This window comes from Sapajus apella, unplaced genomic scaffold (genome assembly GCF_009761245.1).
Source record: "Sapajus apella isolate SASKATOON/1434 unplaced genomic scaffold, GSC_monkey_1.0 scaffold73, whole genome shotgun sequence".
Classification (NCBI taxonomy): domain Eukaryota; kingdom Metazoa; phylum Chordata; class Mammalia; order Primates; family Cebidae; genus Sapajus; species Sapajus apella.
In genome coordinates this window covers 7,368,194-7,390,973 of record NW_022437013.1, presented here as the reverse complement: position 1 = coordinate 7,390,973, position 22,780 = coordinate 7,368,194, and the positions used below count along the sequence as shown (strand labels likewise).

At 39.6% G+C, this 22,780-nt stretch overlaps 1 protein-coding gene across 4 annotated transcripts in view; it reads left to right on the top strand.

Annotated features, from left to right (window-relative positions):
• MID2 (midline 2) overlaps positions 1–22,780 on the top strand; it is a 94,394-nt gene that overhangs the window by 49,174 nt on the left and 22,440 nt on the right. For all 4 annotated transcript variants that reach the window (XM_032250893.1, XM_032250892.1, XM_032250891.1 and 1 more), the window contains 2 exons: positions 18,450–18,557; positions 19,948–20,096. In XM_032250893.1, coding sequence (XP_032106784.1) covers positions 18,450–18,557; positions 19,948–20,096 — 257 coding nt within the window. The remainder of the gene's footprint in view (positions 1–18,449; positions 18,558–19,947; positions 20,097–22,780) is intronic.

The following is a 22,780-nucleotide window of genomic DNA, read 5'->3' as shown; positions in this document are numbered from 1 at the left end:
CGTTAACTGGAAAGGTCCAACTACACGATGGTATTGAAATGAATGGTTCCTTCCTGAGGCCAAGCCAGTCCTTCCTGCAGTTCATATTTTGGCCAAACCTTTGTGCAGAGGGCTATGAGGTGTTTTACCTCCAGAGTATGAGGGTCAAAGCAGTCCCAGTGATTCAGGATACACTCCAGAGGAGTATAGACTGGGGGTTGTGAAGATAGCTGGCTACCCATTCTGAAAGACAGGGAAATAGGTATCCCTCATTTCCCTTCCTTCTTTCAGTAAAAACTTGAGATATGAGGGAGACAAAAAGCAAGCCTCCTCTTTTTCTCTTCCGTCTTTTAATCCCCAAGACCTGGCAACCTTAGATGGATGCCACCCACATGTGCCATTGCAGCCTGCACTCAAGAAACAAGGAGGGCCTAGAGAATAGGAATTGTCTAAACTCACCTATGCCTCCATCACCCCTACTGTCAGCAACCTTTGAGTTTCCAGGGCCTTATCTATGCCATGGAGCATGGCCTCCTTCCATGAAACAGAAGCTTAATCAGCAAGAATTGGTCCTACCCATTTATACTGTGCCTGTTGCCTCACTTAGGATTCCTCACATCTGGTTTTCCTTTCTAGGGCTTTAACCCAAAGTTTAAAATTGAATTTGGGGCAAAAAGGTGTATCAGGGGTATATGGATTCATTTAGATTAAGTCCATGATGGGCCCTGCCAGACTTGCAGTAATCAGCCAGTGGGGCCACTCCTCCGTTGCTACCCTATCGTAAGTAGAGGGCTGAGGTAGTAAAAGAACCCTCTTAACGTAGAAAAAGAAAGAGAAAAGCAGCTGAAGAGAGGTAGAAGAACCCCTTGCTCTATGCAAATAGGTTCCTCTAATCACTGTATTCCTTCCCCAGTTTGGACTGAACTGAATTCCTCAGCCAGAGGAGGAAAGGTTCTGTGGGAGGGGATGGTGAGTGGGAAATGCTGGCCGGCTGGCCGTGTGGGATCCCTAGTTCCCAAGACTGCCCTGGGGCCCTGGCGGCAGCTGTGGTTTTCTCCTGCCTCCCATGGCTGTTGGATGTGGCACGTGCTTTGGATATGCCCAAGTGCCCCAGCCAGGAGGGGAGTGGGTGGGTAGGGAACCTGCTGTGTGCCACGCGTGTCTGCAGCTGTTGGGGTGGGAGTGGGGATGGCACCTCTAAGAACAAATGGAAATCACATTGTTCTGAATTGCATGGGCCAAATGTTCATTCTACTTAATAACATTTCTGCAGTTTGCAGCAATACTCTTGACATTATAAAAGAAGCAATAGGAGCCATTTCAAACCGTGAAAGAAGAAAGGAAAGATACCACCGAAAAACCTGAGCATCTTGGTGGACCAGGGACAGGGTCCAGTTCAGGGGTCTTCCAGCAACACTGCGGAGTGGCATTGCCTTCAGTGCCCCAGGACTTTATTCTGGTCCCACGCCATGGCTAGACCTCCGTGAAGGGAAACAGAGCCTTTTATCCAAAAGAGAGAGATGGCAGGGTTGCATCCTGTCCCCTGCAAGTGGCATAGCTCGGAGGAAAGTCTGAGGAGAAGACACAGATCTGCATTTTTGCATCTACTCATCCTGGCGTATCCCAGACAAGACCCTAAAATCAAGCAGGAAATTTTCCTGACCCCTTTGCAGGCAAGAACTCCAGTGCAAGGCTGCTAGAACTAGCCAGCTACTTCAGTGCTAGCAGGGATGGAGTCCACTTGCTTGGTCCCACTGCCTTCCACCCATCACAGGAAGAGGAGTGCAGGTGAGCAGGTGCAGGAGCCGGGGTTAATGCTTTTGGGCACTGGCAGGAGCAAAACTTCGTGAGGCTCTGCAGCAGCGTCTACGGAGGTGCCATGATCCCTGAAGCCCCAGAAAGAGTGTGACAGTCAGCGCTCTTTTTGCTTCGCCATCCACGGATTGCTTAAGTGTTAACAGGTCGGTGGAGGGTCAGCGTGACAGCCTTTTGCACCTGCACCCGAGTTCTTGTCTAGCGTCCAGGAGAAATGAGGTCACATGAACAAATTGGTGATGGTAAATGTGGGGGATTTTATTGCCAGTGAAAGTGGCTCTCAGCGAGAAGAGGAGCTGAAAAGAAGACAGCAGGAAGATCGTCTTCCCCCGGAAGTCCAGCCATCCCCGGCCAGACTCCTCTCTGAAGCAATGCTGTCAAGCCGTCCTTCTGAAGTCAAGCTGGTTCTCTCCAACATCCAACCATAGTCTCAGATGTCCAGCTGCTTCTCCTTTTCTCTTCTCTCTGCTGGCGGATCCTGGGTTTTTTATGCGCACAGGATGGGAGGCGGGGTGGGCCATGGGTGGTTTTGGAAAAGGCAGCATTCAAGCAGGAAAATAGGAATGGATGTTTCTCACTTTGGGTTCTAGTTCCAGGCTTCAGGGTGGGATGCTTGCTGGGAATCGACTCTCTTCTGCCCAAAATTTCCCTGCCTCCTGTCATTAGCAATATGTTTCTTAATTTTCAACTGGTTAAGGATTTGGGAGTTCATCTTTATGTTATTTTATTCTTATTTTACAAGATAATGATCAGAGATGGTAAACTATAAACTTTTTGTTTATGATCAATTTTAAATGTTCTATGAATAAAAGGGAAGAAAGTATTGTTCTGTAGGATGCAACGTTTACATGTAACTATTATATTGATATATTGATAGTTTTTTTTCTATAGCCTTGCTTATTTTTGTTTTGACTTGTTTTGTTAGTTTCACACTAAAACTGTAACCATCCAGTGGTTTCCTCTTGTCTGCTGCCCAGATAGATATGACTTATCAAGGCAGAGGAATTGGCAATAGAGAGAATTTAACTGACACGAGGCGGGCCATGCCTCTCAGAATTTGGAGGCTAGGGTTTTTATTTGTTTTTATTTATTTTTTTCTTTCTTTGAGACAGGTTCTGGCTCTTTCATCCAGGTTGGAGTGCAGTGACATGATCTCAACTCACTGCAACCTTGACCTCCCTGGCTCAGGTCAGTCTCCCACCTGAGACTCCTGAGTAGCTGGGACTACAAACACATGTTGCCATGTCTGGCTAATTTTTATATTTTTTGTAGAGATAGGATTTCACCATATTGCCAAGGCTGGTCTCAAATTCCTAGACTCAAGTAATCTACTCACCTCAGCCTCCCAAAGTGCTGAGATTACTAGAGTGAGCCACTGTGGCCAGCTTAGGGTTTTCCAAAGGTAGTTTGAAGGAAGGGGTGGGAGTGGCTAGTCATTGCCATTGGGAAGTGGTCTTCTTGCATGCTGAGTCACTTCTGGGTGGGAGCATATGAGTGGTTGGCAGGTACAGGTGGAACCATCCATGGTCAGATCTACAAAAAACCTGAAGAGATATCTCAAAAGGCCAATCTTAGGTTCTACAATAGTGATGTTATCTGCAGGAGTAATTGGGGAAATTGCATATCTTGTGAACTCTGGAATAATGGCAGGTAATCATTTATGTCTACACCTTAGCAGAATTCAGGCTCCTCTATCCTCCAAGCATGGTGGTCTCTCATTAGCTTCACAAAGGTAGAGTTTTGGAGAAGGCTGCTAGAACTAGCCAGCTACTTCAGTGCTAGAAGGGATGGAGTCCACTTGCTTGGTTCCACTGCCTTCCACCCATCACAGGAAGAGGAGTGCAGGCGAGCAGGTGCAGGAGCACCTATTATCATTTAAACTGTAAACTAAATGTCTCCTAAAGTTAGCCTGGCCTAAGCCCAGGAATAGTTAAGGGCAGCTTGAGGGCCAGAGGCAAGATGGGGGTTGGCCAGATCAGATCTCCATCACTCCCATCGTTTTCTCACTGTTACAAGTTTTGCAAAGGCGATTTCAAAATTGTGTCTTTTTTCTATCTTTTCCCTTTCTATTTTTAAGGATATTTGTTTCCTAGAAGTGAAATTGACAGTTTAAAGCCACATTTTTCAATGTATTGACACATATTGTCAACAGTCTCTATTTGCCAAGGCAATTTATACTCCCAACCAGAAATGTACAAGGGGACAGATTTTCTTTACCATGCTGTTAAGAGTGCTACTGAATTCAGTCACCTACACTTAGCCTTTTTGGTCATCTCTCGGAGAAAGATTGTTGGATGCTGGGCAGTACTTGAGAGCAGGAGCTCCCACTGGGTTAGTGTTAGGGCTGACAAAATTGATGGATATCATCCAGTGGGCATAGTATCCTGTTACAAATAAGACTGTTGAACTTTTGGAATGTGGGTTACTTCAATACAGAAAGAGGTTACAGAAATCATAAGCACTTTTGATTTAGCAGTTAAATGTCCCCATGTTCGATTTAAGTAATTCTCTCCACAGTTTCTGCTATCCCTCCATCCTCTAGATTTCTCACTCTCTTTGTTCTGCCCAGTGATGAACTTTTCTTCTCTCTGGTATCTCCTTTGAAACTTGTTTTCTGAGATACTGAAATTTACAATGCTGTATGAATGAACAGTAATCACTGTACAGGTATCTTTCTTTTCATAAAGGGCATACATTCCTGAAAGTAGAATTTTAAGCATGGATGGGGTGTATAGCACCAATGGGGTCTTCTATTTCTTGGATAGGAAACAGCACTCATTAATTATTCATTAGAAATATGGTTTGAAAACATGGTCTTCAAACACCACATGTTCTCACTCATAAGCGGGTGTTGAACAATGAGAACACATGGGCACAGGGAGTGGAACATCACACACTGGGGTCTGTTGGTGGGGTAGGGGGCTAGGGGAGGGACAGCAGGGGGTGGGAGGTTGGGGAGGGATAACATTGGGAGAAATGCCTGATGTAGGTGACAGGGGATGGAGGCAGCAAACCACCATGGCATGTACCTACGCAACAACACTACAAGATCTGCACATGTACCCCAGAACTCAAAGTATAATTAAAAAAAAAAGTGAAACATAAATCTAAGAGTAAAAAAAAAAAAAAGAAATATACATGGCCTTTGAAAAATCAGTATTAAATTCCTCTTCATAAAGTACCTGATTCAAACAAATCAACTGTAAAAGTATACCTTTTCATATAATCAGGACAATTTAAATACAAAACAAGCATTAGATGAATGATATTAAGGCATTATTTTATTCATTTTGATTCTGCAATAAGATATTGTTTTGTTTTTGAGATGCAAACCAAAGTATTAGGAGTGAAATAACATAATGTCTTGGATTTGCTTTAAAATGCCTCAGCAGAAAAAGGAGGGAGTAGATCAGATAAATATAGAAAAATGTTGATGGCTTTTGAAGGGGGATGGACACATGGGGTTTCATCATATTCTCTAGTTTTAAATATGCTCAATTTCACAACAAAAATGTCTAAAATTGCAGTAGTAACATATTTTCACTGCATCCAGTTTTTTAAAAGGCCAAAATGCATAAAGCAATAATTTTAAAGTTTTCCCTGTTCTCTTTTCAGTCAGTCTACGGCATAGCTTATTTTTATACCAAATCCATTTTTATCAAAGTCCTATATCCCCATTCTTAGGACTAGCCTAGTTTTCTTCCATGCCCAATTTATCTTCCTTTTCGTTACATAGTTTGAAGCTCCTCAGTGAGGAGAATGTGACGACAGGGAAAGATCCAGGTGTAAGAGCTCAACCATATTACTGTCTAAAGACAGTCTATGGGAAAGTGGCTGCTAAGGAGATTCTTTATTAGAAAATATATTTGGAATCTGGTGCTGAGGATGTGAGATCTGAACTCAGTAAGAGATCATAGACCTGAATTGCTACAATATATTCAGAACAAAGTAACTGAATAAGTTAGCTCACTATCTAAATAAGGACAAACTAGACTTTTAGATTCCAGATGATATTAAGAAGAATGATCTATCCAGATTTTGCAGAATGAAGTCACTTCTGAGTAAAACTTAAGTCTTTAAATTATTTAGAAACATTTTATGTACATACATATACACAAGCTATAAGTTCGAAATCTACCACAAATAGCCAAGAAAATATCGTGCAAGTATCAGTTGTAAATGATAAACTCTGAAGAATTGAAATGCCAGCCATCTCACAGTAAGATGAGTAAGTAGAGACATAAATCAAAACCTGAATTTCAGCTTTTTGGGAAAGAAGTACCAGACCAGGATAGAAGCTTGAAGTTGGAGAGGAGTGGGAATGGAAATCAGCATTTATTTAATTCCTACCATGTTCCAGGTAGCGAGCTAAGACCTTTGTCTCTGGTATCTCATTTGATTCTCACACCCGCTTGTGAGGTAGGTAACACTGTTTCTATTTTACCAGTCAGAAAGATAGCTCAGAGATGTTAAGTGACTTCTCTGAAGTCATTTGGCTTGTAAGTGTCAAAGCAGGAATTCAGATTCAGGCCAGCTTGGCTTAAAATCCAGAGTATTTTCCACTCTACTCTGTTGCCTGAGTAGAAATGGGAACTTAGCACAGGAAAATCTTCAAAAAAAGCGGAAGGTGGTTTTCCTCAAAAATAAAAAAGCTTTAGCTACGAAGAGAACAAAAAAACAGGGTAGATTAGAATGGAACATGGCAGAAGCCATGCCTTGGCCCTGGAGTTAGGATGCAAAGTTTGGGTTGTAACTCTGTCACTTGTTGGCTTATATGACTTTGATAATTTACTTTACCCCTCTAGAACTCAGTTTCCTCATCCATAAAATGCAGATAGTAGTGTGTACCTTATCTAAAAAGATTGTTGTGAAGATCAAATATAGAGATCAAATAAATCTGAAAGCACTTTACAGGCCAACCCATAACAACTATACAGGTATAATAACTATACAATATAATTGATTATTTATTTTATTAGCACTAACAATGTATTAAGATGGTCAGATTTTTGGAATTTCCCAGCAGGTTGAGATTCCTTCCTGTTTGTTTTATAATTAATTTATTCCTTTCTCTTTCTTTCTTTCTCTTTTCTTCCTTCCTTCCTTTTTCTCTCTTCTTTCTTTCTTTTTTTCTTTCTTTCTTTCTCTCTCTCTGTCTTTCGTTCTTTTTCTTTCTTGTCTCACTTTGTCACCCAGGCTGGAATGCAGTGGCACGATCTTGACTCGCTGCAACCTCCGCCTCTCAGGTTCAAGTGATTCTCCTGCCTCAGACTCCTGAGTAGCTGAGATTACGGGCATGAGCCACCACACCTGGCTAATTTTTGTATTTTTAGTAGAGATGGGGTTTCACAACATTGGCCAGGCTGGTCTAAAACTCCTGACCTCATGTGATCTGTCCACCTTGGCCTCCTAAAGTGCTGGGATTATAGGCGTGAGCTACTGCGCCCGACCCATCCTATTCAGAACCTCCGACTCCCTTGGGTTTTTCCACATAGAAACCCCTTCATTTATTTCTTGGCTCATGAGGTAGTTAAGACCCCTGGAAATATGTTCTCAAAACCTCTTTGTTGCCCAGTCACAGATTTCAGCGTTGGGTATTATTCTGAGGATTCCCTTCCCTCTGATGCTTGCATACAAAATTCCTCTGGTTCTTGTCCTTGAGGTTGTTTCCTGGTACTTCTCTGTCTTATTTCCCTACTCCCTTAGCTTGGAAGCAATATAGGCTCTTCTTCAGCTGTTTTCACTCTTCTACTTGGGCCCTTGCCTCTTTAGTGGCCTGGAAGCAGATTGTTTTCTGTCTGCCTGGAATCAGACTTTTTCCCTTTGTTCATCCAAAGTTCCCTGTCTCAAAAAGAATTACTTCTTTTTCCGAACAATGCCCTTTTCGACCTTAGCCATAAGAGTTTAAATTTCCCTGGACCTCCCAGTAGAGATTCCTTGCTCTGTATATGTATAGGGAGTATCAGGATGGTGAATCTATCTCTCAGAAACAAATGTCTTGGGAGGAGTGCTTATGTCAGACTTGAGTACAGAGAATGGCTAAAAGCTCCCCACAATCTAATCTGAGGCCTAAGAAGGCAGAAACCTTCGCTGACTTGCCTTGTTCTCCTCCCCTTCCATAATTCCATGGTGGTGAAGGCAGTGAAAAGGACAACTTTGGAAAAAGCCCTGGACTAGGAATCAGGAAACCTGGTTTCTGGTGCTGGCTCTATCACCCGCTAGTCACATGAACTTGGGCAGAGCAGCGTGTGCAGACCTCTATTAGATTGCCTGCCCTTCCATGAAGGAAAGTCTTGGTTACAGGTTGTTTTCTTGGTTGGATTAGAGGCTTCCTAAAGGTAGCAGCCGTGGCCATGCCACAATCATTTTGGAAACTGCAGGTTCTAACTGGCCTCTCTGCCCCATCCTGTTCCACTCCTATCCATTTTCCACATTGCTGTAGGAATGAACTTTGTAAAATGCAAAATCTGTCATGTCATTCTCTACCACAAACCCTTTAATGGTTCCCCATTGCCTTTAAGACCCATTATGATCTGGATCCTACCTATCTCTCTAGCATGGTCTCCCAGCCCTTTTTGCTGTCTTGGTCTTCTCTGCTGTGACTCTCCCCTTTCTCTAGCTGACTCATTTCTTAAAAGTATCACATCCTTAGGAAGCTTCCCTTGACCATCTAAAGTCCCCATTTGACAACTGTTGGTTAAGTCTCCGTCTTATAAGCACCCAAAGATTATTCTTATTATGTGATAAACCTCTTTTGTAGCACTCTTCAAACAAGTAACTGCTCAGTATTTGCTTCCCTGTTCATTATAAGATTCACAAGATTATGACAGAGGGCTTATCTATCTTGTGTATTGCTAAGTGCTTACTAGAATGCCTAGCACATAATAACAGTAAAATTTTTTCAATGGTAGTATGAAATAACCTGTATGGTATCCATATAAATGAGTGTTGACTGCTTCAAGAATTGGGCGAATCTTTCATGGTAATCCATAATCTTTGGTCTGTCTATAATCTTTGATGTTCTTATGGATTTCTGAAAAGTAGTGCTATCATTGAAACATCTCCCATAAACATTATAGAACAGTAAAACAGTTAATATCCTTTTTATCTTGTAATATAATATTACACAGATCTTCTCATGTCATGTAAAAAACATGATCCTTGTCGGTGTCTCTTTTTACTGCTAGAATATGAAGCTATGAATTTGGTATATTAGCTGAAATATTGCTAGAATGTTTTTGTTTCCTTAATGTCTCAAGTTAACAATCTGCTATTTGATCCTTTAACCTGTCTTAAAAGGCATACATATGTCTCATTATTATTTAAAGAAATTGGGTATTTAATTTGAGAATATATCAATATTTTAACTTTTTAATTGATTCTATTTTTAACATGAAAATAAATCAATTTAAAACTTTTTAAAAAGAACAATTGAGTAGATATATTTTATCTTGTTTTTGGAGGAATGTCAATATTGTGAAGCACTGTTCCAAATCCCTTTAAGCAGAATATGAGTTGACTTATTGATAGTAGTATGCTCACTTGGAGACAGCAAGTAGAAAGAGAAGTGATAGAGTTGAGTCTGTCTGGATCTGTTTTATTACTGAACTTCATTTTATTCATCTAAAAAATAGGATGATAGTGTGTACTTTGAAGAGTTGTTCTGAAAGTTGAAAATAATATATTTAAAATACTAGCACATCTAGTGATGCCCTTTTGCTATCTGTACTTGGTATGCTGTTCATTCCACAAATATTTAAGTGTATTTTTGCCTTGGGCCAGAAACTGGGAACATAATGATGGAGATGGCACCTGTCCTCACAGAACTTCAATTTTCCGTCTGTGGGAGTACTGCTCGGCTCAGGCTTCACCTTCTTCAGGAAGCCATCACCCATGCTTTAAGCCTTTCTCCCAGACTCCCTCCTCTGGTTCAGGTGTTCCTCCTCTGTGTCCTCAGAGTAACCTGTGCATACTTTCATCATAGCACTTCTACATACCTATTTGTCTCCCCACCAGACTAAGCTCTCAGGTCCAGTACGGTGCCTTATTCTCTTTTTATACCCAGCACATGGCCTGGTACACTAATAGGCACTGAGAAAGGATATTTGGATAAACAGTGCCCCCTGGTGGCCTGATGTTGTAAGTACACTCTTTTATGCATCAGAAGGATCAGTAAAGCCCATGTGAGTAAGCACCTAGGAAAGGCAACTTTTTCTTTCTTTTAACGCAGGGAAAGGAAATATTTCAGAATATGTGGTCTCCTAGGATCTCCTAGGTCTCCTAGAGATGTTTTTATTCAAACTTCTCTCCAAATCTTTCATAATTCAGAAAATAATATTTAAATGATGCAACAAATAAAACTATTTTGAGTGTACAAAAAGAAAATGAAAGAGAAATTTGTCTCATGTAATAAAGCAATGTAACATGGTATACTATACAATTCTTTATAATACCTTTATTTCAGAGCCTACACACATTTATTCATTCAACAAATATTTACTGAGCATCTACTGTGTGACAAGCACCATTCTAGGTGTTAGGGATATAGCAGTGAACAAAACAAAGTGCTTAAATGTAAGGAGCTTACATTCTAACGGGAGGAGACACACAGTGAACAAACATTTGTATTAGGGACTTAAGTGTTATGGATAAAAATAAACTAGGTTACACAGTGGGGTGAGTGTGTGTGTGTGTGTGAGAGAGAGAGAGAGAGAGAGAGAGAGAGAGGGAGAGGGAGATGATGCCATTTGAGCAAAGGCCTGAAGATGTATTAGAACTTCAGAAAACGACAGAAACGTTGGTTGACCAGGCCTGCCTAAAACATTATGGGACTTTTAGAGTTTTCTTTCTTTTTTCAAATAAGTTTAATCTTACATAAAAGATGCTAAAGTGAGACAGAGAGTTCCCACATATTATTTAACTAACCTTCCCCAATGTTAACATCTTACATAATCACATAATTATCAGAACTAGGAAACTGTCATTGGTACAATAATTCTATCAAGCAAACTTATTTGATTTTCGCCAGGTTTTGCATGCACTCAAATTTGTTTTTTTAGGGGATGGATAGTTTTATTAATCTTATTACATTAATAGATTGTTGTAATCACCACTGAAATTAGGACAGTATTGTTTTATCATCCCCCGAAACTCATTTGTGCCGCTTCTTTATAGGCACATCTGTCCCCCAGCAACCACTGATATGTTCATCATTACTATAATTTTCTCTTTTCTAGAACGCCATGTAAATGTAATCATATAGTATGTAAAATACTGTGATTTGCTTATGTCACTCATCATAATGCCCCTGAGAACCATTCAATTTGTTGTGTATATCAATAGTTTTTGATTTTTTATTGCTAAATAGTATTCTACTATGTGGATGTTTTGCAATTTGTTTATATGTGCCCACAGTGAAGAGCATTTCAGTTCTTTTCAGTTTTTTGCTAATAGAAACAAAACTATTATGACCATTCATGTAAGGTTTTTGTGTGGACATAAATGTTCATATTTCTAGGGTAAATATACAAGGATGAGAGCTAGAGAGTTTTATTTCTTCAGAAGGATTTATAAGCTAGTGCCATGCTTCACAAAACAAGCATTAGATTGCAAAGAACACTGGGTAGGACTCAGAAAATCTGGCTCAAGCCTTGCCCTGTCAGTTAGTAGCATATGATGTTGGATGAGTCTCTCCCCTCTCTAGGCCCCATGTTAAGTCTCTTAAGTGATGGAGTAGGATGTATTTCTTCAGTCTTTTTCACATCTAATTACATGGTTCCAATGAGATAGAAAGGCGGTTTCTGCCTCATTTTACACAAAATTTATAGCTATGTACATAAAATACCACATGTAAAACCTATCTGTTTCTTCCATGTTCTAGACAGTTAGAACATGTTTTTCTTCCATGTTCTAAACAGTTACCTTGGCCGGGTGTGGTGGCTTATGCCTGTAGGCGGTGGACCACCTGAGGTCAGGTGTTTGAGACCAGGCTGGCCAAACTTGTTTCTACTAAAAATACAAAAATTAGCTGGGAGTGGTGGTGCCTGTTTACGGTCTCAGCTACTGGGTTGGGGTTGGGGGTGCTGAGGCAGGAGAATTGCTTGAACCTGGGAGGTGGAGGTTGCAGTGAGCTGAGATCGTGCCACTGCACTTTAGCCTGGATGACTCCATCACAAAAAAATAAAAAATAAACAGTTACCTTGCATAAAAGAGAATATGGGGAAGACAGTAACTAAGCCTCAGGTTTTAAAGGTTTGGTTGTCTGATCCCTGAGGAGAAAGGACTCCAAAATCAACACAGAATTGCCACATAATGCCATTCCTAAGACATGTATATGGAGCAGATTGTCCTCACTCTCTGTATCCATTATTTTTATTAGACTTAGGATAAACTAAACACAGAATATATGTGTGTATATGTGTGTGTGTGTGTGTGTGCGTGTGTATGGGGGGGTGGAGAGAGAGAGAGACAGATCCTTAAAGCGTGATCTGGGTTAACATCTTAGCTTTGATGCTGACACAGCAAATGCTATGTCTGTTTCATGAACATTGTGTTTTCTTGAATGTATTATTTTAAGAAAGTAATGAATTCTTTGCAGCTCAGTAAGGTGACAAAGCTGTTCATAACAATTTCTTGAGAATTCATCAAATGTACAATTTACCTCTCACTTTTCCTTCTCATCTCCTTTGCACAGAAAGTGACTGCTTATTAAATAAAGCCCATGTCAGCCTCTTTTTTCTGTTAACTGAGTCTGAGAAGGTGGGATAGTGATCACCTGAGTGGTCCTGGGCAATAATGGGAAGGGGAAGTTTGTTGTGCCCCCTTCCATTTCTTCATGTACTGTGTCTGCCTTCTCTCTTCACCTTGTTCTCAACGAAGATGTCAATTAACAATCCTTAAGGTGTTAACTATAGTGCTGAGATCCTGACATTTTATCGAAGCACATTCAGAGACTCAAAATGACAGCACAGCTCTCCATAATATATCTCCAACCCCTGTTTCTAGCCTTATTTCCCTCCATTGCATCTGTCAGACTGATCTGCTTTAACCAAACACGTTTTCTATTTTCCTGCCTATGCATTTGTTCATGCTATTCATATCATTCTCTCTGCCTAAACTTGTCTCCACTTAAGATCCATTTCTACCTCCCCAAGTATTGCTCATCCTTGAAGACCAGCTCAGCTACATGAAATTTTATCTAATCCTCTGATTGTCCTTTTCCAAATTTTCTCTTTTCCAATGATCTCATCACCTTTAATTGCATTCTATTATATTACTTGTTTTGCTGGTCCTTAAATTGTAATTAGTTGCATTCACATTCATACTCTCTACTAGACTGTAAATGCCTTGAGGGCAGAAGCCAAGTCTTTTTCATCTTTATATCCCACTCATGGAACCCAGCACTATGCTGGATAAATGTGGGATATAATGTGGTATGTGGGAGACACTCAATAAATGTTTGTTGAAATAAAAAGTTCCCCAAATGATCTTTAATGCCAGAATTTCACAATATTCTGGCAGAAGGGAAATCTATTTGGGAAGATGATTTCAGGGAATAAACTAGGTTGGCATTTACTGTGTAGAGTGGAGAGCACTGAGATAGAGAAGCTAGTGAGGAATTCCTTGCCATATAATAATAATAATAATTAATATTATTGCATTTCCTTGAGTCTGGGTATATGGGATTGTCTACTATTTAATATGTCTTGTTCCATCTGAACAGGAAATCTCAGTGCCTTCTGAACTCTGGTGCAATGCTCTGCAGGGCTGATGGATGTGACTAAGCTGAGGGAAAAGTTATTGTGGGAGTGGGTTGGAGAGAAGGCTGATGAACTCTAAACTCAGGAATAAAATACCTATAGAATGAGCAATGGGAGATCTCTCCTGCCACCTCCTCCCCCACCAAAAAAAAAAAAAAAAATCCTAACTATCAAATAAGCTCTCTGAAAGAAAATAAGGGTAAAAAGGTCTAGCACATTTACATTTCAATACAGAAGAGAAACAACTGCCAAAATAACTTCTTGCAGTTTCTTAAATCTTTGCAACTTACATCTTTTGCGAACTCTCACCTATTTATTTTCTCCTATTGAACAGTGGTCAAATCCTTCCAAAAGGGGCCTTATGTGTTTGTGTTAAGGATAGGTGGAAATTGGGGAAGACTAGGCTTTATTCTACAGTCTATCTTTGGGCTGGGAGGTAATAGGGCAGGATGGGCAGTTGGAAAGAAATACGCAAGTCAAATTTTTGCTGCCTTTGGGAAGAAAGTAAAAGAGCAAAGAGCAGAGAGGAGGACCTGGAAACTTACTAGGGAGCCCGTGTTGCCTAGTGCTTAAGGCTTGGAAGATTGAGGCTGAGATTCTTAGTCATAAACATCACAAACTGCCTCCCAAAAGTCTTTTTGGGGTGGGTGGATTTATACAAGTAGGTTGCCAAGATTGACCTAATGGGATTTTCAAGGAGGATAGATTTTTTTCACAAACACAAAGCCATTTAGACAAACCCACTACCTAACACAAAGAGCAAATGTCAAATAAAGAGCTAGGGTCTTCCACAAACCAACCAGACAAGTATGCTTATCAAATTAACTCAGTTATTTTCAATTAAGCGTTAATAAGCAAGTGAAATACCTCAATGTATTATGTTTTCAAACAAAGAAAATACCAGGGGCTTTCAAATGCCTTCCAAGCAATTTGAGTTGTTTTAGTCACATCAGGAAGACCAGTTTTCCCTGAAGTATTTTCTTTCAGAAAACACTTAAGGACTGTGCTCTTCTGGGCTGCTTCCTGACATGAATAGATTTGAATGTCATTTGCTTTACTTTTAATTTGGAATTTTCCCTCTTCAGCCAACTTTTCACTCTACTAATTGTGCCTGGTTTTACCTCCCCTGATGAGACTGTCCAAGAAACATTCCCACCCTAGCTCCCTCACTTCACATTACAATTTCTCTACAAAATATACTTACGGGAACATATTTTCTAATGTTTGGCATTCTTATTTTGATTTTATTACTGTACTAAATCAGTCAGTAAATGTTTGTTGTAAGGCTTTGTACCAGTTATAATGGGAGAGACAAAGTAATTTAAAATCCTTCCTCAAGGAACTTGCTGTCTAATTGAAGATATGTAAGCAAAGGAGTGCTTCTCATATTTGATATTTCCTTTCTATTTTTGGTATTCTCCTTGGCTAGGCCCTGTCCACATTACAATAGCCTCCTAAATCATCCTCAGGTTTGCTATTACCCTCCATCAAATCAATCCCTGTTCATCTTCTTAAATAAGTTCACTGTGCCACTTCTCACCCCACCTTACCTCTCCTCTCCTCAAAAATACTTTTAAAGATACCATATTGCCTAAAAATAAAGTTCAATCTCATTTGCTTGGCTGGAAATTTCTCTCCTTCACACCTTTTAAATCTGAGTGTTATTCTATCTTTAAGGTTTAATTCAAGTTCCATTTCATCCATGCATCTTTCCTCCAATTACCCACCAAAAGTAATCTTTCCTTTTAATTTCTGTAGATTAGAGTCTACATCACCCATTCAGTATTTAACTTATGCTACCTTGACTGGTTTCTTTCATCTGTATATTTATTCCCCATCCAGACTGCAAATTTTTTTAGGGCAGGGCCTTAGGATAATACCTTGCATAGAAAAGATGCTTGATATATGTTTGGTAATGAAGACAGATGATTTTTCCTGAGTTCAGAGTAGAGGAAGGATTATGAGGATGGGTGGCAAAGGGAATATTTTGGAGGTAGGGAGATTAGTTAAGGAGGTTTTTGCAGCAAGAGTCCTATCACAATAGGTGGTAAGGGCTTCAACCTATTGGTTCATTGGTTCAGATTTTCACTATATTACCAAAGAACTTTGTTTAAGGGTAATCAAGTGAAGCAGTGTGAGTGGAGAAGGAACAAAGAAACCTGTAACTGTTTGTGATCAATTAGTTGTAAACACTACTGCATTTGGACCAGCCACCGAGGAAATTTAGCAAGATTAAAAAGGAAAGGAGAGAAGGACTTTGGGACTGCTATGAATTTATGTGGGGGACAAAGGAGAAGTAGCAGTCAGAGTTTACTGAACCTAACTGCCATAATGATAGTCGCATTGACCCAAAAATAGGAAATCAGAGGTGGACGCCAGATCTGGACAGAAGACGATAAGTTTGTTTTTAGATGTACTGACTTTAGGGTAACTTGAGTAACAAAGTGGACATGTCTAATAAACAGTAAAATATACCTTTTTCACATTTAATTCAATCCAACAAATAATTACAAAACATCCACTATGTGCCAGTCATGATACTGGAGATAGGTATAATCACATAAGACACAATTCTTGCCCTCCAGAACTCATGATAGAGTGAGGAAGACAGACTAATATGATAAAATATAGGAAATGGTATGATTGAACTATATATAGAGTACTTTGAGAATATAAATAGGGGATCAATTGCATGTGTCCAAGCAAGCGAGAAAAATTACAGAAGTGATGATCTTTGAGAAGGACCTTAAAAGATAAGAAGAAATGTGTTCAATAAACAGATAGGGAAATGACTTTCCAAGTAAAATGATAGTCTCAGGCAAAGGCACAGGACATGAAAGTGCATGGCATTCTAGGGGAACAACAAGGAGTCTGAAATGACTAATGAGAAAGGGATCACAGAATAAAGATGGATGATTTGAAAGAGATTATGATTCTCAGAAATTGAAGAAAAGGGTGTTGTTACACTCAACTGGAGAGCAGCATATGTGTAAGGTTAAAGGTGTCATTTCTAGTGTTGAACTCTCTGAGCCCAAATCTCATCTCTGCTACTTACTGTGCAACCTTAAGTAAGTCATTTAATCTCTCTGTGCTTAGTTTTCCTCATCTGTCAAATGCAAAAAGAAGGTACCTACTTCAGGACTATTTTGAGGATTGAGAGAGCCAATGTATTTAAAATAATTAGAGCAATGCCCAGCATATAGTAAGTGTTATGTAAAGGCTAGTCCAAGGATTACATTATAAGAAACAAGGTACTACATCATTGTGTACTGCACCAGTAGCCACCTAAAAAAGAAATTATAAATGAAAAGTGCCTAAATTTCTAGATACTGTAAGCAAGGACCCAGGGAAAATTAAATGAATCTCTTAGGCTCAGATAAAGGAGTTCTGTGAGCTGATAGGATATCTTCCTTGGAAAGATAGATCCAATTTAGGGAAAGGGTAAAGTGTCTGAGAAAAAATAAGTAGAATGGCTAGAGTGCCATTCAGAATAAGTAGAAGCCCCCATTGTGGCACCGCCTTAGAAAATGGAAAAAAGCAACATAAGATTGTCACTCACCAACAAACATATTTTATTTCAGCTAAGTAGGAAACAGAAAATTAGCCATCAGGGAGCTTCAAGGATGAGAGAGAAGGCAATTTGGTCCAGTGACAGTTATTTTGCTCAGGTTGTAGCATATGGAGGAACCATCTGAAGAGGGATAGCAATGGGAAATGCAGCCCTACTTTGCTAATGAAGCACATCTAGCCCCTTGAGTTTTGATGCTCTCAAGTAACCCATTGTCTATTCCTCAGCCTTCTAGAGCTCTGCTCGAGTGATCCTTGAATATTCTCTTGGAATGCTTGTGCTTCCCTGTGTGACTGCTCTGTGTGCTGCTGAAATGGAACTGAACCTCGCCCGCCCACCCAGCCAGCCCAGGGGTTTCACTTGACAGAACTCGGTTTGAATTCTGGTTTTACCGCTTACTAGTTGTGTGATTTTTGAGCAAGTCACTAAAATTCTAAATCTCAGTTTCCCCATCTGTAAAATGGGAATAAAAATGGTTCCTATATTGTAAAATTGTTATGATAATTACATGAAATAATTTACCTATGAAGTGCTTTGTAAGTTAAGTACTAAAAAGATGTTAGTTCCTTTCTCCCTATTTTCCCATTGTACTTGGGCAGCTCCCAAATCCCCTGCTCTCATTGTAGCCATCTAGCGTCGATAATAATAAAGATGAGGAGAAGGAGAAACCAATCCATCAAAAGACAATGAAGAATAGTGGTTGTTTTTTTTTCCAACCCTGACTTTGCAGTAAAGATGTTTTGATGTAGCCAGTATCCCAAAATAGGAAAGGTATTCAGATACTGGACAGTCCAAGGTGAGAAATATCCACTAAAACATGACAACTACATGAAAAATATATACACATGAATATATTTAATAATATATTTAATGTGAAAAATTAGAAGGGAACAAGGAAAACTGAAAACATTTTTGTTAGCACAATATATTGTTGTAATGTTATCTTAATATTGTGCCTGTGAGGAGGATACTCTTTTCTTGACATACATAAATCTCCTTACCCTCTTTCCAAAAGAACAGCAGGAGGACAGGGTACTGGAGTAAAGGGAAATGTTCAGTGGGAATAACATGCCCCCATCTCATCTGTCCTTCTGCCCAGCCTTCCATTAACCATCATGATCTACCAGAGGCCTGGAGAGCTTCCTATCTGTGGTGCTTCAATGCCCTTGCATCATTAATATCATCATCTCTACCCTTCTTCTAGGAGTGGATCTTATGAGGGAGGTATGGAAGAAGTTGTGCATGCTTAGCTGTCAGTCCGAACCTTTTAGAGCCAGCAGTAGACAAAGGCAACAATCACTGTATAATACTCTGAACTTTCTTGGCAGGTGAATACTGCTATGCATGAGGCAAAACTTATGGAAGAATGTGATGAGTTGGTAGAGATCATCCAGCAGAGGAAGCAAATGATTGCTGTCAAAATCAAAGAGACAAAGGTAAAGCACAGCACTTCAATGAAGCCAAGAAGAGTTGACTTTACAAATATGAAAGTTTGATCCAGATGATTCCGGTTTGATCATGAAAGCAAGAAGAAATGAGATTATCAAGGGAGAGGCAAAGAAGTGATGTTTGGCCTACTGCTCTGAATCCAGTGAAAATGATGGCCATTCTGGGGTGTTACAAATTTTCTATATCTTGGCCTGGTTTATGTGGGTGTATGTGTATGCAAAAGTTCACTGAGTTGTACACTGTTGCCTGTTATAACTCAATGCAAAAGAAAAAAGTAATAGTAGAAATGTGAGCCAGGATTATGGACCGTGAATGACAGGATGAGGACTTTGGGCTTAATCTGAAAAGTGTTGGGCAGCCATTCTAGTTTCTTATGAAGGGAGAAAGACTGATTGATATAGCAGAGGTATGCAGGGTAGATCAGAATGGGATGATACCAAAGTTAGGGTAGCAAGTTATGAGACTTAAGGAATGATGCTTTGTAAGAGTTGATAAAGACCTAAACCAGAGTAGTGGCAGCACAAATGGGAGGAAAGAAGACAACAGGCATTGCTAGAAAGGAAATGATAGGAATCATTGAACTTTTAAATATAAAAGATGAAGGAGAGAGAGCGAAGACTTGTAAGATATTCAGCTTTCTAGTCTAGGAACTGAAGAATCATGATCATAAGGGTCAGGTGTGAGCCTCCATACAGCTATATGGTTTTAGGCTTGTTGGCCTGCTGGTCGGTGTTAGTGGTTATAAGTTCATGCTGTGTGTATAATGTGAGATGTTTTGAGAGCCTAGAGTGATCACTAATGCTTTATGCCATGCTGGGTGGTTCCAGCTTATCCAGGAACTAAAGTTTTCAAGAATACAGATTTGTGAACACACAGGTATGCATAAAGACACTTAGAGAAATATATATGTAGAAATGTAGATACTCATAAAGAAAAAGATGGTACTTTTTAGTAAACATGTATGTGAAAATATATTGACAACAAAATGTAAACAAACAAAAATGTAAACAATGATAATCTCTAGGTGGTAGTGTTTATTTTATTCTTTTTATTTTCTGAATTTTCCATAATGGGCATGCGTTGCTTTTATAACCAGAAAAATTAATGTTATTAATACAAAGAGGAGGTAGATAACCGAGAACATATGACTGTGTTGCAGCCTAAGTATGCAAGCTTAGGAGACAAGAGAAGGAGGGGCTGGCACAAGAGACACAGTGGGTAGGGTGAGAAGGTGAGTGGTTAGTACAGGGACCACGGAATATTAATAAGCCTTATTTTTAGAATCATTGCAGCATATCTCCTTCATATTTTTTTATTGTTTTTAATTAAGCAATGAATGTTTTATCTTACTTTTTTTCTTTTACTAATTCCTTAAAGGTTATGAAACTGAGAAAGTTGGCACAGCAGGTTGCTAATTGCCGCCAGTGTCTTGAACGGTCAACAGTCCTCATCAACCAAGCTGAGCATATCCTGAAAGAAAATGACCAGGCACGGTTTCTACAGTCTGCAAAAAATATTGCTGAGAGGTCAGTTCCTTATCTTCTTTTGAAATACCTGCTCTTGTGAAAAAAGGCCAGTTTAAAGTCACTTAAAGTTCAGGTGCGTATGTAACAGCTGCCACCTGAAGATTTTACCAGTTAACTAGTTATTGAGCCTCAGTGGTAAATTACCCTGTGGATTTCTGGACCCTTGTCTCTGTCTTTGTAGCCTATCAGATCTTTTAAGGCACAGTCAAGTACTATCCCTAGCTACTGCCATAGCTCCCTGCTGCTCACTCAGCACATGCACTTTCTATCATGGTGTTGGTATAAGGGCAGAGAAACTTTTAGCTATATTGATACGTGAGTGCTCTTCTTAGTCTTCATGCAGTTTCTATTGCTTTCATTTAATTATTCTGCACATAAATCCTTTATGGCAGTAATTTTTAGGCTTTTATTTAATCACTCACCTCTTTCTGAATTAGATGAGAGTCATGAACCTTCTTCCAGAGGAAAAACAATGCATTTAATATATATACACAGAATTTTCTGTACAATTTCAGAGGACCCAAAGATCCATAGACCACTGGCAGAAATCCATGGTCAAAAGTGAAACATTATTCACTGTAGTCACCAAGGCTTCAAGGGGCTACAGAGGCTCATTAGGCCATATTTGACCTCCATATATCTCCTTCTCAGTCACTGAAGACCTGGGCTCCAGGCTCATAGTCTTCCTCCCATTGCCTCTGTCATCATTTTGGGTGACTTCAGCAACAACCACATGGCTGACTCATCTAATGCTTTAGCCATCTAGCCTCCTTAACACCCCCTCCAACAGTGACTCTCACCTCAGAGCTCCATCTCATCTATCCATTTTCATGGACCACATGCTGATCCTCACCATCACTCAGAATTGCACTGAAATCATAACTTCAAACACCCCATTTCCTAACTATAACCTCTACTTAACAACTGTTTGTTTCTTATTTTTGTTTTGTTTTGTTTGAGACAGAGTCTCCTTCTATTGCCCAGGCTACAGTGCAGTGGTGCAATCTTGGCTCACTGCAACCTCCCTCTCCCAGATTCAAGCAATTCTCCTGACTCAGCTTCCGAAGTAGCTCGGATTATAGGCAAGCACCACCATGCCTGGTTAATTTTTGTATTTTTAGTAGGGATAGGGTTTCACCATGTTGGCCAGGCTGGTCTTGAACTCCTGGCCTCAAGTAATATGCCCGCCTCAGCCTCCTGAAGTGTTGGGATTATAGGCGTGAGCCAACGCCCCCAGCCAACAACTCTTTTTTTCTTCAAATACATATATACTTCAAGTTCATTGAGTTGGCTAAGCCCTGACTCCTATAGTTTCTTCCTACCTACCAGCTATTTCCTGCCTTCACTTCTTTCTTTAGCCTATTTAGGCTCTGTGATTTCTCACTTCAGGTACTGTACTCTCTTTTCAGTATTCTCAATCTCCTTGCCCCATTATCCTTTTAGCATACCAACCTGATAAAATCCCAACCCTGAATCAGTCCCACCTTTTCCATTCCTATATTTGAATTGCAGCATCCTACTGGAGAAAATCACATAACGAAAGAGGTCGGTACTACTGCATCACAAATTTATGGCTTCTAGATCTCACCTGCGCCTTCAGTGCTGACCTGAAATCCTTCTGCATTGCTTTGGTTGGCTTTCTTTTTAACTTGTCATCATAATGGCTATTTCAAATCTTTTGTACTTATCTCAAAATTCCAACTCTGCCAATTTTCTGCTTGTGATCAGTAAGTGCCTTCCTATTTATTTTACAAAGAATAATAAGTGTGAAATAATAAATTCAACTTCTCACATCAAACTGCTGAACACATTTGGGTCCACATCCATTACTTCTGCCTTCCTTCTGGATAAAATGGAAGAGATATCTTTTCATTTGTGCTTTGGCCAAATGCCCTCTTTTTTCCATAACTTTAATTTATCCCTCTCTATAGTTGAATTCACATCCATTTTAAACCCACTCATGTCTCTCCTACCTAAAACCAACCAATCAACCAACCAAACAAAAAACAAAAAATCCCATGACTTTCCTCTACTTCATATCCCCTCCAGTCATCACCCTGTCCCTCTCCTTCCTGCACAGCAAACTTCTTAAATGACTTTACATTTCTTCGCCACTAATTTACTCTTATGAAATATTTAAAATGTATTTATATCAAAGTAATACCTTGCACAAACTAGGAAAGTAAAATATTACTATAGTCATATTGTAAGAAATAGCAATCTCCTCCTCATTCTGAATGTCTGCTATCTGATAACACTGTTATCAATAGAGTGCTTACTTTGTACTGGGCATTATTTTAAGCCTTTATAAGTATTAACTCACTTAATCCTTACAACTTTATGAGGTAGATACTACTTTTATCCCCATTTTATAAAGAGAATAATGTTCAGAGAGGTTAAATGACTTGCTTACAATTGTCCAAGTAGTAAAGGGCAGAGGCAAGATTCAAATTTAGGGAGTCTAGTGCCACAGTCTACATTTTTACAGCAAAGCCAAGCAATTTCAACTCTATCAGGTGTTTTTATCGGCATGACCTTACATTTCTAAATAACATCCTTACATTAGTAGTATTAATTTTTTTTCAACTTTAGACATTATCAATTAACTTCTGCAAATTTGGACATTTTTTTTCTGCCATTACTTCTACAAATATTTTTTATGCCACTTATTTCCTCTCTATTGG